Source organism: Microchirus variegatus, assembly GCF_963457635.1.
Source record: "Microchirus variegatus genome assembly, chromosome: 11".
In the NCBI taxonomy this organism is placed as follows: domain Eukaryota; kingdom Metazoa; phylum Chordata; class Actinopteri; order Pleuronectiformes; family Soleidae; genus Microchirus; species Microchirus variegatus.
The window spans coordinates 18,471,244-18,488,818 of NC_139812.1; the positions used below are offsets into that span (position 1 = coordinate 18,471,244).

The following is a 17,575-nucleotide window of genomic DNA, read 5'->3' on the forward strand; positions in this document are numbered from 1 at the left end:
TACAAACAGGTGTAGCAGAAGGTTTCTTTTACTCCGGGGGAAAATGGCTAACCCTAGCTAGTTAACAGTAGCACCGGAGTCACCAGCGTCTTCCTGCTGCCATAGAGAAGAGCAAAGTCAGAGGCTGTAGAAAATGTGACGGTGGGTTAGCTGGCTGCTTAGCTCGTCTAATGTTGGTGGACATCGGATGAGCTGTTGAGCGATTTTACAGGTAAGAAACTGGCTGTTCACTCTCTAAAAAAAATCTGACCAGCACCGTTGTTTAGCGGACCTTATGAACAGCTGCTTGGTAATAAAAGCTGCCATTCAACAGGTCACGCAATACCAAGGCGAGGGAGTCTGATATGGGCTGTGAAAAGTTTGCTAACAGTCATTGGAAATACAACTATATGATTCCAGGCAGTGAGACCTGAACGCTTTGTGACATACGTGAATTCTCCTTGTGCCCTTTAAGACAAGGCCTGGGTAAAGTAACATAGTTTGTAAAGTCATAGACAGCGAGTCAGTCTGTAACTGAGGATTAATAATGTACAACTTGAGAGAAAGAGAGATGACAAAGTGGAAGAAACACTGGGACTTCATGAGTGACAACAAAAGATACAGAAATCTCCTGGCCTAGACGTCAACAGATTAGCTAGGATAATGCATATGTGTGATTCATAAGGTAAAAACAACAGTCAAACAATACATTGACTGGGAGGGGACAAATACAACATGTAGAAAATGGCTTTTACGCAGCATGTGCAAGGTTTAAAGTGATGTGCATATTATTCCATGAGCAGGGCATTTTCCTGAGTTCAGTATTTAATACTTGGCACAAAGAGCCACCTGGTGGAGTGAAGCTGAAAACCTTAAAGTTCTTTTCAAGAAACTGCACATAAAAACTCACTGGCCACTTTATTAGGTACAGAGGCCGTAATAAAGTGGCAGGAGTATCACCTGGTGTGGTCCTCTGCTGCTGTAGGCCATCTGCGTCACAATAGTGTGAGGTGTTTTGCTTTCAAAGATGGTCTTCTGCATACTTTGGGAGTAAGGAGTGGCCGCTTGAGTTTCTTTTTGCCTTTTTAATCATCTCAAACCAGTCTGGTAATTTTCCTCTGTCAGCATCAAGGCAGTTTCCCCTCGTACACGGACCATTTGTACCATTTTTCAGACGTTATAAACTCTAGAGATGGTTGTGTGAGAAACTCCCAGCATTATCTGAAACCCAGACAACCATATTCAAAGGTCATTTAGATGTCATTTCTTCCCCGTAGTGATACTCCGTTTGAACTTGGCCGTTTAGATATTTAAGTAAAGGAGCAGTTGAACATGTAGAATTGATCAAATATGACATTTTGCACCAAAATAAACAGTTATAAAACAATGAGCAGACGGTGTAGTGTGCTGATAAATAACATCACCGTTGTCCAGAACACTTAAAAATGCAGGCTGTACAAGAGCAGACGGCATGTTTTGCCCGCGTCTGTGTCATGCAGCCAAATTATGGTGAATGAATAATGTCTTTTTCCGCGAGTGACTCGAATCCAAACAAGCTGTTGGCCCTTCGTCTCACAGTAGGTTGTCGGTGTCCATTGGGTACAGCTGTCTCGCAATATTTTGTTTAGCCTCGCACTCGGCAGCTTACACACATGTCGCTGTGAAAGAAGCAGCCACCATGTGGAGTCTGCTGCTCCCACTGCTAATGGATGAGTAAACAAACGGCGTGGTCACGCCTTGTAAAACGGTTCGTTCAAATTGAGCACACATCATAATCGTTGGAAGGAAAATTCCAGCCATTATGCAAGGGAAAATTGCTTGTTAATGAAATGCAGAGATTCTTCTCTTCACATTATATATATGTGAAACAGTAGCTGTGAACGCTGTCTTTTAATACCACACTTCAATCAGTGTTATTTATTTGACACTTTCAGGTGGTGGTACATGTGTCCGTGTCGCTTTATCAAAACAACCCAGGCAGAGTGGAATTGAGAAAACCAGCCAGGCATCGGCACCATGTTGGAGGAGGACATGGAAGTGGCCATCAAGGTGGTCGTCGTCGGCAACGGAGCCGTCGGCAAATCCAGTATGATCCAACGTTACTGCAAAGGCATCTTCACTAAGGACTACAAAAAGACCATTGGCGTGGACTTCCTGGAAAGACAGATACTGTAAGCAAGTTCTAGAGTTATCATCTACAACTAGAGACGCTAGAGTACAAACCCCCAACCAGGCAGCTTAGTTTCAGAATTGTATTCTACTGACAACCGGACATACAAACCTCACAGAAAACAAACATTTTGACAGAAATACAAATTAGTATCCTGCAAGATTTGTTTGATATGGAAGCTGTCAAACACATGTTTAATATTTAGTTATAAACTATATGTAATCAATTTTTTTTGTTTTTTTTTGTTTTACAAATATACATGATTTTCACAGCAGTAACTGTGCTCTGCAAGACGTATTTATTAAAGGTCCCATATTATGCAAAATCGACTTTTTAATCATTTAAATCCTTATATTTGGGACTCTGGAGGTTCTATCAGTTGGCAAAGAGTGACAAAAATGACTCACTCATGTTTTGGTGGTCCTCCTCAGCCTAAGTACAGTAGATGAAACTTGTGATTTTCTTCCGCGCTCATTTACGTTACGTCACAATGCACTAAATTCCTGGAGTTGTTCATCCTTATGGTATTTTGACCAAAGCATGTCACAGACATGTTCATTAGGACACCAGGGAACTAGGTTAACTTGGAGAAATAGGGTATAATATGTCCCCTTTAACTTTTATTTCACCAGGCAAATCCCATTTTGATTCTTTTCCATTGGAGATCTGGCCAAGGCCGCGTCACATAAAAACACAAATTAGGTTACACAATTAAAACACAGAATAAACAAGGTGTGATACAAATTACAAGTGGAATTACTAAAAACGAGTAGACGTGATGGAATTCAGTCTCAAATACTCTTTAATTTGGCTTTAAAAGCACTCTGTCATTTTCCAATCATTCTGCCCTTTTACGTGATTATGTTTTTTTTTTTTTTTTACTTCTGAGAATTTGTGAGAATTAATGACCTACTTTTTCCCCCTCTCATTACCTGCTGCTCATTGTTTTAGTGTCAACGATGAAGAGGTCAGACTAATGCTTTGGGACACTGCAGGGCAGGAGGAGTTCGACGCCATCACCAAGGCTTATTATCGCGGTAAGGAGACACCCACACCACCACTGTGACAACTCTAACTCTGACTGCTGGGGTTTAATTGTTCACTGGCTGCGTAGAAAACACGCACTCTGGCACACATAATAGTTAACCATTAACATGTAAAAAAAAAAAACCTGAGTTGTTACAGAGTTGACGGTTATGTTGTACCTGTAGTTTTCTGATCCTGTGCGATGACGATAAAGATTTTCTATTCTATTGTTTCCTTGTTTTTAAAAGAATTGTCATGCCTTGCGTTTCAGGTGCACAAGCATGTGTGCTCGTCTTCTCCACGACAGACAGAGAGTCATTTCAGGCCATTGACAGCTGGAGGGAGAAGGTGGAGGCAGAGGTCGGAGATATTCCAACAGTTCTTGTGCAGAACAAAATTGACCTCCTGGAAGAAACGGTTATAAAAAAGTATGTTTTTTTTTACTCTGAATAAATAAAAAATAACACTGTGGTAATAAACTAATCAAATGAACATATGTTTTGTATTACAGTGAGGAGGCAGAGGGTTTGGCTAAAAGACTGAAACTGAGATTTTATCGAGCTTCAGTAAAAGAGGACCTCAACGTCAACGAGGGTGAGTTACTGAAATAAGTCTCATTAACGTAAACAAGTCTCATTCTTAACGTCACTGACGCGACATTTCTTTCTTCCTTGACAGTTTTCAAGTACTTGGCTGAAAAGTACCTCCTGCAGCTCAAACAGCAAACGGCGGAGGAGACGGAGGTGGTTCACACAACAAGCAATAAAATAGGTAAGAGAATAATGTCTTCACGTTCACCTTTTTATGGTGCATTTTTCAAAGCTTTCTCTTTAAGTACGGTGACGTTACTCATCAAAATAATCTTGTTTTAAAGGTGTTTTTAATACCACGAGTAGTAATATCTGCAACCAGAGCTCCACCAACGGCAGAGAAGTCATCACTTTGCGACCTAACAAACAAAGGACCAAGAAGAGTAAAAATCCTTTTGGAAGTTGCAGCCTAGTCTAGATAGAATCATTTCGTTAGAGTTCTAGTCTATTGTGACTAAGACTAGATTGGACACTTGTTGTATTCAGTGGAGGTAGCCACATTCAGAGACCAAAGCCCATATAGACTGGGAAGTACTACTTCAACTAATCTGATATTATAATCCCCACATCACGGATTAATTTCTATCGGTTCAAACTTGGACTTGCGTTATCGGTCTGTCGACATTTGTACGCTCTTGTGTGAAAGCAAGAAATGCAGGTACGCTGTATGTGTAAAAAATATATATATCTGTGAGTGTTTGTGGTAGTGCTGGGCGCGTCGACGTTAACGCACGGCGCGTTTCCATGACGACTGACCGGAAAAAAGATGCGAGTGACGTCATGTTTTTACGTGACTCCGGATTGTTAAAATGAGTCTCTAAAGTAACGCTAAACTTTAAAAACAGAGGCACACGTACACAGTACACGGGTACGCTGGTTATTTGTAGCGCTGCTCTTTTCGTTTATTAAACAGACCGCCCTAGTTTGACTGTATTCGCGCTAACGGCGCTAAACGAGCTAATGCAGCTAACGGAGCTAATGCAGCTAACGGAGCTAAAGGAGCTAATGCAGCTGACGGGGATAACTGATAAACGGTGCCTGGACTCATGAAACATGACGTCACGCGCATCTTTTCCCGGGCAGTCGTCATGGAAACGCGCCATGCGTTAACATGCGTTAACCTAGTGCCCAGCACTAGTCTGTGGCTTCTTCTTTTTATTTTATTTTATTTTATTATTTTTAAATATTGCGATACATACCACACAGTACATGTAAGTATCAGCAAACGTTGCAGAACATTTCCTCCTGAGCACCCATTCATGATCATTTCAACCGTGCAATAGGTTTGCATGCATATTCAGTAGACAATGCTCCCGTTATTTTCTATCTTCTTTTCTAATTGTCAACAGCTTATGGTTCAGCAGATGACGGTGTTTAAATGTGGACACAAAAAAAACACTTGAATCCAAAGTCACTTCTCGGTGCAGAAGTATTTTTGTATGAATCACAACAGTGTTGATATTGTGCCAAACTTCCATTTTTTTCCCTTTTTTCCTGAGCTGTAATTAAACACGAACTCTGCCGTTATTTTTTTTTTGGATGTATCATGAAATGAATAGAATGTGCTTCTATAACCAAATATGAATAACGACTGTCATAAAATAGTCCTGTGTGTCTGCTTACACTTATTTAAAGATTTGTTTAGCAAACTCTTAACACCAGGTTCTGGACTGGAAATAATGATCGGATTTATCATCTTCTGCTCTCTTAGTTGCATGTTTCACATTTCATAGACTTTTTGCCTATCTTTTCATATCCAAATTTATTTTCAATACATTTATAACTTTTCAAACTTAGTTGTTGCTCATCTACTCGTTTGTAATCAGAAATTGAGAGAAGAAGCTGAAATACAGAAAAGGACGTAAAACCTTGCTGACTAGTTTCTTCTCCATAAAGAAGGGATACTACAAAGTTATTTCTCAAACTAAAGTCTATTTCTCAATATAACTAGTGTTTTATTTTATGTTTTTTTTTTTTTTTGCAAAAATGGACACCAAGCACAAAAATGCATGAGGATGTGGGGAAAAGTCTTACATTAAATCTTATGTCTTTACTTCTACGCATTACGTTTGTCTTGGATTACATTTGCTAATGCAGACCAGATGGGACTGAGTTTATTATTATTTTTTTCTTCTATTTTTTAACTTCTGTGAATCCTTAGATTGTCGCATTTCACTTTCTTGTTTGGTTTTATGTAAACCGTTATTTTATTGTGGAGGGGAAGTGGCACATATAATGCATGCAAGCCGTTTATTTTCCACATATTCAAAGCCACAATGCCTTGTCCGAGTTTACATTCCCTCCCTGTGACCACCAGTAAGCATCTTAATCCTTAATCTTGCTGTTTGTTTATAACTGCAGTGAATCTATAAATAATAATTTCTTCAGCTTTCTCTTTACTACGTAATGTTTGCCTCTTTTTTTTTTTTTTGTTGCTTTTTGACTGAATGGATTTAGTGCACTTTATCATTAAGATGAGGAAAAAACATCTTAAAGGAACCACCAGTTGAAACTAACCATACTTCACGTGCTGTCACTCAGGTGTTCTTGTCTGTGTCTTACCATTTAATCCACTTTATAAACCGACGTCACACGTTTAGATAGACGAACCAGTATGTTTACTGTACGCTCACAGTCTCGACAAAAACACTCATTGTTGGATGATTTTTGTTTTTAACAGTTATGCGTGTAACACAACTCGAAAGGGTGCCACAACAAAAGATGTGCACCTGATGTTAAGTGTGTGGTTTTTTTTTGGGGGGGGGGGGGGGGGAGTTGATCATAATCTGAATTCAGTAAAAATAAATAAAACTACTTTTTTCTTGGGCATCCTGTGTGTAATTTTAAATGACTGTACACGTCCGTCTAAAAGTTAATTAATGCAAGTTTGTAGTTTTCCCTCCTATCTTTGATCATGTTTACTGATAATGTGCATTTCAGAGTGGAGATTATCTGACTATAATCCCAATTACAGGAAAAGGCCTTGTTCATTTCATGTTTTATTTGCCGTTTTGTTACAATCCAACATTAAAAGAACACATTTGTGCAAATATAATAATGAAATCCACAGCTTAATATGGTTTGTACTGCCCAAAGAGGTAGTGATAGTGATTGCACATCTAAAAACTAAACTAAATATGTCTGATACTGCACTGAATTTATCCATCCGACAATGAATATCTATTCATTTAAATTTGTATTTGCATACACCAGACCGATGTGTCACTTTGGTCTACTGACATAACTGATAATTGGCGCTAGATTTTCCAATATAATGAACAAGCATTCAGTGTGTTAAAATGCTGAATAAAAAGTATAATATAGAAATATATTAAGTGTTAAAAAAAAGAATTATTAATAATTATAAAAACACTAAAAATCCTTAAGGGAGCATGGTAGTGTCTGTTCACTCGTGCTTTACTGTATTTTTGGCCCTAAGTGTCAGCGTTATGTGCCATATGAACTGCTGCTGTTGCCGTAGGAACCCATCTTTGTGCTCCACGTGTCGTCGACGGCAGTTCTTGTTGAGCGAAAGTGGCATTTAAGACGATGACGAGTCTTATTGACTGCCGTTTTCTTGTGGGACCTCCACTCTCTGGTGATCCATAATCTTGATGTTCTTCTCCGAGTTTTCAATGTTCCTTAGCAAAGTCTCCAGCCGGCGCTTGATCTTCTTCTGGTCCGCCAGGGCACAGCCGATCACGATGGCCTGAAACTTTTGGTCAATGGGGACCGGCGGCGCCTCCGTCACACAGGCCGCGTGCAGAGCCATGAGCTGCTGTCGGCTGCTGTTCATGTCGTCCAGGAGCTTTTTCACTATTTCGTCGATGATCGTCGTGGCCTTCTGCAGTGCCTCCTCCTGCTGGGAGTTTCTGCTTGTACCAATAGAGATCTCCACAGACAGTGTTCGGCCCATAATGCGATTTGCGGTTAAGTCTAACTCCTCTCTTTCCCCTGGAAGACACGAAGCAAGAAAGAAATTCAAACCTAGGAGCTGAACATTGCTAAATGTCGCCTTACAATGTTATGTGTCTGTCCTGTTGCATGCTGGGATGCTGATAGAGTCCAAAACTCCCATTTCAGGATAAAGTCTCTCTGAGCTTGATATCTGCTTTTTTGGTTTATCCTCAATATAGATAAATGTTAAGATAATAAAAAAAATGGAATATATGCAGCTTAAAATTCACGAGGTCATGTCATGCAGCTAACTAAGTGTCATACTTTATTATAGTGGAAGATATAGCATGTATATAAGTGGTTCAGACCAATTAACCACTCACGGGCCACATAAAATGACGTGGCGGGCCACATCTGGCCCCCGGGCCTTGAGTTTGACACGTGTCATAGGAGAACCCTTAGTGTTACCAAGAACTCTTTTAAAACCCTTTATTCAGGAAAGGGGTTTTAAAGGGTTCTCTGGATCAAAATGGTTACTTACTGGAACCATTAGTGTCGCCAAGAACCCTTGAAAAACAAATGGTTCCAGGTAGAACATCAGCTCTTGTAGAAGAACACTTTTGGAACCCTTATTTCTAAGAGTGTAGTAATGCAGGGTGAAGGAAACAATGGATTTTTAAATGTTATGTTGTTGGGGCGAGGTTCTTAAAAGTCCACCACCCAAATCTAACGCAGCTTTCAAAAACATAACCTCACTGGATCACAATGTTTCAGCTGCTGGGATAAAAGTCTCATCCCTGAACATGATGTTATATTACACTTTAGTCATCTATCTATCTATCTATCTATCTATCTATCTATCTATCTATCTATCTATCTATCTATCTACAGTATCTGATCTATCTGTCCTATTATCTATCTGATGTGAAGCTGTGCCCTCTGTCTCACCGGCACAGATGTTCCGCATCTCTTGGCTGTTCTGTAAGGACTGAATCATTTCCAGGATGCTCTCTCTTTCCTGCTCCATGGCTGAGGCTGTCTCACGTAAAGTCTCCACCCTGAAAGAAAAAAAAAAAAAAGGACATGAGACACAATGCAGTCACACACACACACACACACACACACACACACACACACACACACACACACACACACACACACACACACACAGAGAGGCACCAGCCTTAAAACAACATCCACCCACTCTGCAGAGATAACGGTGCAGTTGTTATTATGTTAGACGACGAAAGGGGAAAAGACATGTCAATACAACACGAACAGTGATGTCATTTTAAATAATAAGAATACAATACTTGATCCTTACATCCGCTTATTGTTTGTTTCGTGATCATCATGTAAACCGTGTTAATGACGTGATCTATGAAGCATTTAAGGCGACCGATATTCTCTCTCCACTAATACTTGGATTCACACGTTATGTCCTTAAAAAAAATAACGATTTACGCACAAACTGTACCTCATTTCCAGCAGATCCAAACTTTCCAGCAGTCTTCCGGAGCGATCAGCCATGGACAGCGTCCTGCTGAACTTGCTGCTCGGGGGTTCGCTCATTTTCGCCTGTATTTTCGCCTGAGCCATGACGTTGAATTCTGATAATAATGATTGTTATTGTTACTCTAATAGGAGTGTGTCTGAGAGTGTTAGTCCTCTGTGTCCTGTGTGTGTGTGTGTGTGTGTGATCAGCTCTCAGCGCAGTGTGTCTGATAGCAGCTGCAGACCCAGGAGAACATTTCCAAACATGGGCAGTAACTTCCTCCCGTTTCCTCCTGCGTCCACTCCTCGCAGAAGTTTCCCGACCAGCCCAGAGCAGATCACTGGCTCCCAGTCGTGTAAGAATAACTCCCATTATCGCAGTAAGGGGTGCAACTATTATTACGATTATTCTAATTATCGATTCATCTCGGTCGATCGAATAATCGCTTAGTCCATAAAATGTCAGAAAGGTGCGTTGATTAGTGTTTGAAATTGTGTCTACAAACCAACATGATTCAGTTTTAATTATTTTGAATTTATTTTTCACATGGAGCAAAGAAACCAGAAAATATTGACATGAAAAAAAATCAGAAAACGTATTTTAATAATAAAAAAACACAAAAAAACCATCATCAAAATAGTGGATGATTCATTTAGTAATTGTTTCAGCCCCTACAGTAGTCCGGTTGTTTGTGTTAAGCACTGTTTAAACACTGAATGTTTATTTTGTATATTTCAGAAAACTTTGATAGTAACTTTGCAGTAGTAGCATGTCATTTCAATAAAAGTAACATCTAGGTAATAGCTTGGTACAAAGAAGTACTATAGGCTAAAACAACAAGAGCAATACCTTCATACAGAATATGTTTGAGAATTAAAAACAAAACCTTTTATTTACTTCACTCTTCCTATTACTGTATGTTCACCTTTGGTTGTAGCTGTTTAATAACAGTATTAGTCCCAATATTGATCGAGACTGAAAAAGGAAACGTCCCCTGCTTGTTTCAGTTCATTTTACAACACTATTACAGTGCTATTACAATGTCTGACACAACTTGCTGCATAAAAGCTGCAGGCATTTCTCACCAGTGGGTGAAGCTGTGGTTAGTAGTCAGCGTCTGACAAATTCTACAATGAGGAGGCTTCAGTCTCAATTCAATTCACATTACATGAGAGCCACGACGACCTCACCAAACAGTTGACATATTATGCAAGCTGTGAATAAGTCAACTATTTTGCCAATAAATGTACAAGTTAAATGCAGTTCCAGTTACACAGGACTTCCAGTGGGAGTATTCAAGTTGGTGCACAATAGTAACCTCCAGATGAGGAATAAGGATTGTATTGCAGTGTGCTGTGAACACCATGTTCCCCATACATCTGTGCAGCACAGGGAGGATAATGCATCGACTTTGAACGATCGGATCTTGCGTCACGTAACGCTCTCGGTATGGCAGCACTTCAGAAAAGCCTGGTGCGTGCAACACACTGGAGTGTAATCCGAGACGCTGTGGTCACAAGTTCAGCCAAGGCATCTTGCAGTGTCATCAATGCCATCTATAGCACATGTTGACACGTGTCTTCTTGCAACAAGGGGAACATTAATTAACAGCTAAAAAAACAATAACTCTGGATTAGATGGGATTACATGGGAGATGCTCTCACGTAATGATTTTTTAAAAAAATTAAGGGAAGGTCACACAACCAACATTTATTCAATACTTTCTCAACACAAATACATGTCCGCAGAAACGTTAGCTTTTGAGCCATTAGAACTCCAAAAGACTTCTTTTAAGGGCTTCTTCCATCTCTGTAAATAAAAATAAACAGATTATAAAAGGATATTTGTTTAAGAGAAAAATACATCAAAACATGCTTATATCCTGAATGAATACATTCGTATTATTTTCTACTTCACCTGCTGACTCTCTCGCGTCTTCTTCCACCACAGATGGCTCCTGCTTCATTTCCTCATCCGAGTCACCTGTAAGAAATTACACAACAGCATCCAATCCATTAAAATCTGTGTAATTTAAAAAAAAACAATAACAACAAAAAACATTAAAATGTTTGACCTAATTAAGTCAAGTTTACAGTTGTGTGTGTGCGGCATGTGCTGAATCTTAAGGTTATGAATAGTTCAGTCAGTTACATATAGGCTCCGTCAAGCAATATTATCAGACCCGACTGAGGGAGCGCTTGTGTGTATATGATGGCAGCAGAGGAGCGGGTGGAGGCAAGAATCGTTTATCCCATCAAAGTACTGAAATATTCACTTTGGAAACTTTTCATGGACATGTCTTTGTGTTGTCCATTTTGCTTTACTAGCACAATGTTTCTGTTGCCTCCGTCTGTATTGACACAAAACGACTCACTTCCTGTTTGCAGTGAGGGAATGTTGCGAGGTGATAATACATAATATGAACGTGTGAACTCATTTTAATGACTCATATCGTTTGTTTTTAAAGGTTTCACACTAGTTTTACTACATTGCACTACACAGTGGCTTTGTACTGCATATGGACACGACAAGATGTGAAATTAACCGATTTACCATCGTTTTCTGCGTTCATCTCCACAGTTTCAGGTGTGGTTGAAGTGGACGCTTCTTTGACTTCTTTCTTGGAGGTCCAGGAGCTGACACAGGGCTCCAGTGTACAGTGCTGGGAGTGATAGTGATTATGGAAGTTCGGCACACTCGAGAATGTCTCTGGGCAAACGTTGCACTCTAGTTCGTAGGTCTTGTCCAGGTTCAAGGCGTCATGTTTTGTGTGGACGTGAGTCTTCATTTGTGCGTAGGACGGCGTGCACACACCGCAAGGCGTGCACACATATTGACACTTTTTTTCAGCGGCCAGATTCTTCATGCACAGTGTGTATGTGGCTTTTCTTTCCTTGGTGCTCTTTTCTGAGCTCATGCACGGACATGTAAGCGGACTGGCTCTCTCATCGACTGCAGGCTGAACGACGACGTCATCATCCATGCAGTAGTAGTCCTTGCTGTGCAGACTCTTGTAATGCTCCAAGAACTCGGTTTCAGAGTCAAACTGCATGCTGTCGCAGAGGCCGCAGAAGTGGGAGCTCTGTATCTGCCCATCGTGCTCGTTCACACAGTGTCTACGTACAGTGGATTCTTTAAAGAACTTCTGAGGACAGTGTCCACAGATGAACCTCTGAAAGCTGTGACTGCTCGGGTCACTGCAGTGTTTTTGTATGGCCGCTTTGGAGTCAAAGACTTCCTCACACATCCGACACATCCAGGTCGGCTCCGCTTTCAAAGAAGATGGCTCTACCGTGTTCTGCTGGACGATGGACTTGGAGGACGAAGAAATGGAGACTTCATAGCTGGTGGAGGGCTTGGCTTCGATGGCTGTGGCAACTTCCTGGGACACTTCTTGTTCAGAGTAGTAGGTGTGTCCACTGTGGGCTTCTGACACATGTGACAGGATATCTTCATGCCTGGGCATTTCCACTTTGCACTTGCGGCAGAAGTAGAGAAAGTTGGACAGATGAGCTCCCCCGTGCATGCGACTCATATGCAGGCGGGTGATTGAAGATTCCATCATGTGTTTGCCACACACGCCACAAAGATGGAAAATCTGGTTCACAGCCAGGATATGGTGTTTAGCTGCAGCCTCCTCTGAGAATGACACACCACACTCACAGGACCAGGCTGTTGTAGTGCTGCCGTTCACACTCGGGTCAAGTCGTTGCCGTTTCCCTGTAAAGTTTTCAGAATCACTTTTATTCCGTGTTCTTTTGTGAACGGGTGTTTCAAGGCCAGTGTACTGCATTTCCCCGTGTGGCCCTTCAGCCCAGCGTGTCACCTGACCTTTATCAAACCTGCAGTGTTGAAGAAGTGCTTTCTCCATTGTTTGATTGATCTCCACGTCGTGCTGAGTGGATTCTTTGTGTCTCTCAATTTCAGCTTGGCTGAAGAACATTTTACAGCAGATGAGGCACTGCCCTTGTACTTGCAGCTGTTTCATCACCTGCACTATTGTTCTGTCAGCCTTGACCACTGCACTGCCTTGTCTGCATTGCACACTGAAAAAAAAGAGTGAATAAAGATAGTCGACATTAGTTCGAGACAGCACACAAACAAAGCACGAACGTGTAAAAACTGAGCGCATGTCTCAGAAAAACTTACTTGAAGTGCGCTTGAGCCGTCTGATGCGACATCAGCACTTTGTGACATAAAGAGCATCTGACATTGAACGCGACGTCCTTGCACAAAGCAACTAGACGGTTCTTAACATACTGTGGTATGGCAACTGGCTGGGGTCTTGCTTTAGACTCTGAGTGAGGAAAGGTACAAGCATACTTATTTATGTAGAACAGCCCGAGGCCTTTCATTAGTAATACGAGTTATATGAGGTGAAGATGTAAAGAAAATAAAACTATTCAAAGCACCATTCATAGGGAGAGTCTCTGCGAAATGGTTTCTGCCTGACATGTGCTGAAAGCAGTCTTCTTGGGAGTTGAACAGGAAGTAGCAGGCAGGACAGGCAAAACCAACAATCATCTGATAGGTCTGAGTGATGCTGTGACCATCGGCAGTGGATGAGGATACCTACAGTTCAAAAAAGGAGAGTCTATACTTTATTTGCCCATAAACGAGTGACCTGTAAAAATCTGACAACCACAGAGCATGGATTTGCGTGTATAAACCTTAGTCTCCAGATGTTTCTTCCATGCTTCTTTGGACTGAAAATGCCGACCACAGGCGACACAGGCAAACAATTCAGGTGGACTTCCCTTCAGATGGATAGTAGGATCACAGGGAGAATGATCAAACCTAAACACAAGACATTGTATTTCAAAACATGCCAAGAAAAAATAGTTAACCTAATATACTTTTTGTGTAATATAACAAGATTACCTTTTCAAGTGCCCAGCAAGGAGGGATGTGTGGTCAAAAACACGGTCACAGTTAGTCACTGGACAACAGTGTCGAGTGGAACTCATCCTGGGGAGAAAGGCAGGTGTGTTTCTTCTTCTTCCAGAACCTGAACTGACTGTGCCAGGCGTGAGATCAAAGTAAAGTTACAGTTTTAATTTACAGTACACTCAGGTGGACAGACATGGTTGCAAATCAATAAGCTTCAAGAAGAAAAACAAGTGATCCAGATTACCTGACATGTTTAACCACATGTCTACACAGCGCTTTGCCTCCTGACCAACTGCATTTGCAGAACTCAAGGCCAACTCTTGCTGCCCATGAGCTTTTTGTAGCATTTGTTTCTCCTGGAAAAAAAGGACAAAGAGAAAAATTAGAACATGTGCAATCTTTTTGTTTTCCACCGCATACCTCATAGGAGTGATAGTGTTGTCAGAAAGTATCATGTATCAAATACACAGCTGCTTTTAAATGTACTTGTTCTTCATTCTGCCCACAGGGTGGCACTGTTGATCCTACACTTCTACACTTCAACTTCTGTTGACCCCCAAATACCAAAAAAACAGAACCCTCTGAAATTCCTACCGACCTTTTTGAGTTAAAATTGGAGTAATTAATAAATAAATATTAATAGTATTAAATAAAGTAAATAATTATAAAAGTGATCACATAATTCTTATTTCTCATTGTAGATAAGTACTAAATACAGGGAAATTTTTGGATGGATGCTGCATTTTAAAAAGGCTCTGGACAATTACATTATATATATTATTGAACCTTTGTTGTGTTAATTATGAAAAAAATGATATCACAACACATACCGTTATTGAATTACTGCAGAGTAATAGTAAGAAATAAGTCATTTTACTTTCAAGTGGTAATCAGTGCAATGATGAGACACAGATTTCTCCTGAAAGCAAATTACTAAGCAACAAATGATATTAGTTTACCTTGAAAGCTCGACATTTATCTGCTCGTTCCTTTTTCTCCTGCTCCACCCGATTCGCTAGTCTGTCCAGTGTAGATGTAACGCGTGCTTTCTGTCGGCTGATTTCATCTTCAAGCTGTGTTACAAAAAGACGGGACAGTACTTTCAGAAATCCCGAGCCTGGACACTTAACATCCAATCAGAAAAGCAGTGCTCTATGCACCGACTCACCCCTCCTGCAAATGATGAACATCCCTCATCCTCACTATCACTCAGCAGATCGATACATTCCAATACTGGCTTTACAGGGTCCTCCTGAAGCAAGAACAAGACACCATGCCGTTTACCGTTATGAATCACACCTCCACATATCAAGGGTTTACAATATAAACCCTGTGCATTGTAAAATTGATGGTATATTTTGTCTGAATCGCTGCTACAGATACAGTCATAGATAACAAAATGGAACAATTAGGAGGGTAATTAACTTATAATTTAACTACTTGTTTGACAAGCATCACTTACTGACACAAACTCCACTTCTTCTTCATTTTCTTCCACCTCATCTTCATCTGTTTGAGCTGGAGAAGACATTGATCTGTGGGGATTAAAAAAAGTAATGAATGTTCTGAATGCCCCGACACAAAAGGTATGTGTATGAATGTACAGTACAAGTAAAACAGCAATGTTCACGTCAAACTGGGGATTTTGCGTCAGGCAGTCAAAAATGTGTAACCCTTCTCCTCATAAATATCATAAACATAAATATCAGAGTAGAAATTATTTAGTGTTTAAAGAGATTCAAACAAACACTGAGAACAGCAAGTACAACGTTTGATCAAATGAAAAATAGCAGTTAGGGGGAAAAAAACACTGTCAGTTCAAGATCATTTTCCATATTCCAACATGAAGGGAGACGATCCCCTCCTTCCCTTTCCCTTGAACGTGTAATACACCCTTCCTCCTCCTGTGGCAGCACTGAGCGCCGGGCAGCTGCGCAGCAACACGAATGGACACGCGAGAAAGATGTTAACGCGGCAGAAAATAGGTTCATGTGTTTCATGGACGAGCTGAGATAAGTTTTTAAACACTGAATGTCATCATGTGTAGTTCCACAAAGGTAACAACGTGTACTGTTGGTATTTCAAACTCGTTTTACATTTGAACGAGAAACGTTCCAGTCTCTCGCTCACTGAAACCACCTGCCACCAGAAAGGTTTGCAATCGGCGTGCATCGTTACTTATTACATGTTATTTTAGCAACTTACGCAGTAGCGATAGCTTAACGTTCAGCAACCCATGTTCCAAACGTTCAGGCTATGCTAACATTAGTGCTCGGACGCAGACAGTTGCTACGGCTTCATTCCACTTAAGTGCTGCTACAGTTTCACGTACCATTAGAGTTAAGCTTAGACGGGTGAAATCGAGCTGAACGACGCTGGGTATTATATTACCTGCTTGTTTTTCCACTGACGAGGGCGGCTGCTAGCAACCAAAGTCCAAAATCAAAATAAACTCGGCTCCGGTACAGTCTGGTCTGACGACGTCACATTAGGTTTGTAGCGCTTGTTTTCAACGCGGAATCGTCCGGGGTGGACGGCGTTAATGGTTAGCTGGTCAAACAAATTGCACTCAGTTGTTCAAACACAGAGTAAATGTGTCGCTAGCTTGAACTCTGTACTTTGGTCTCCAAGTTAGATGCACATGCTTCTTGTCCACGCTTTTATGAGACCCCGAGCACAATTGGATTTGATTCTTCTTAACACAATACTTTCGAAAATAGTTTGTTTCTATGCGGGTTTGTGGTTTACTCATAATAATCCTGAATTTGAAAAGACTATTAAAAATACATTTTGAAATATTGTATTTTTCACTTGCGAAAGTTGGAAAATTAGCATATCAATAAAAACTAAATGCATTTCAGTGCAATGCAAACAGATTCAGCGAAAACATCCCTCGAGCTTCAACATTTCAATCATACCCAATTCCGAGTGGTCAAAAAAATGCTGTTTAATCCCAGGTTTAAATGTGTTTGTTTTTTTCACCAGGACAAGCATTCACTCGGAGAGCTTCTTCTTCGTTTGAGGTTTTATGGCGGTTGGCAAACAACGTTTTGGCGCATTACCGCCACCATCTGGAGTGTGAATCAAAATGTTAGCAATACTGCTCCTGCTTAAAATAATAATTAAAAATACTTCTTAAATTTAACGTCTCTTAATTTTCACATCATAATACATATTTCTCTTTGATATTGACATTTAGCTAAAACAACTGTTTCCTCCTGCCCACAGTGATCACACCTGTATTATGTGTATTGACACTCCTCAAATGATTGCAATTCACATAAGTTTTTATTGGCCGCAGCTCTTCTTTTTTCTAATAGGGGTTCCGGCAGGCTCTACGCAGCAGGCACAGGGTGACTATTACTCTATTCTCATAGACAGTCCAGTTGTCCCAGATCTGAAAGGTCTTCAAACAACTGTTGCCTTTTACTTTTGTATAATGTTCCATTGAGAATATGACATGCTGCACTGTTTCTACAAAAAACACATTCACATTGTCCATCTGGATGTTTCCCAACAGTGGAAGTG

General features: G+C 40.6%; 3 protein-coding genes across 3 annotated transcripts; 1 reads left to right on the top strand and 2 right to left on the bottom strand.

Annotated features, from left to right (window-relative positions):
* Positions 1–1,995: 1,995 nt before the first annotated feature.
* Positions 1,996–4,366, top strand: rab23 (RAB23, member RAS oncogene family; the record flags this gene model as incomplete). The annotated part of the gene is made up of 6 exons (XM_083897549.1): positions 1,996–2,150; positions 3,101–3,186; positions 3,447–3,603; positions 3,687–3,769; positions 3,854–3,946; positions 4,050–4,366. 6 exons carry the CDS (start codon positions 1,996–1,998, stop codon positions 4,181–4,183), a joined length of 708 nt encoding a protein of 235 aa, XP_083753675.1. The 3' UTR covers positions 4,184–4,366.
* A 2,472-nt stretch (positions 4,367–6,838) lies between these two features.
* On the bottom strand, positions 6,839–9,355 carry bag2 (BCL2 associated athanogene 2). The gene is made up of 3 exons (XM_083897548.1): positions 9,140–9,355; positions 8,611–8,720; positions 6,839–7,719 (listed from the first exon to the last, which is right to left on the bottom strand). Exons 1-3 carry the CDS (start codon positions 9,259–9,261, stop codon positions 7,325–7,327), a joined length of 627 nt encoding a protein of 208 aa, XP_083753674.1. The 5' UTR covers positions 9,262–9,355; the 3' UTR covers positions 6,839–7,324.
* A 1,490-nt stretch (positions 9,356–10,845) lies between these two features.
* Positions 10,846–16,467, bottom strand: znf451 (zinc finger protein 451). The gene is made up of 12 exons (XM_083897625.1): positions 16,439–16,467; positions 15,510–15,582; positions 15,216–15,299; positions 15,007–15,120; positions 14,292–14,403; positions 14,039–14,174; positions 13,828–13,954; positions 13,570–13,729; positions 13,307–13,454; positions 11,711–13,203; positions 11,075–11,140; positions 10,846–10,966 (listed from the first exon to the last, which is right to left on the bottom strand). Exons 2-12 carry the CDS (start codon positions 15,576–15,578, stop codon positions 10,926–10,928), a joined length of 2,550 nt encoding a protein of 849 aa, XP_083753751.1. The 5' UTR covers positions 15,579–15,582; positions 16,439–16,467; the 3' UTR covers positions 10,846–10,925.
* Between the last annotated feature and the right edge of the window lie 1,108 nt (positions 16,468–17,575).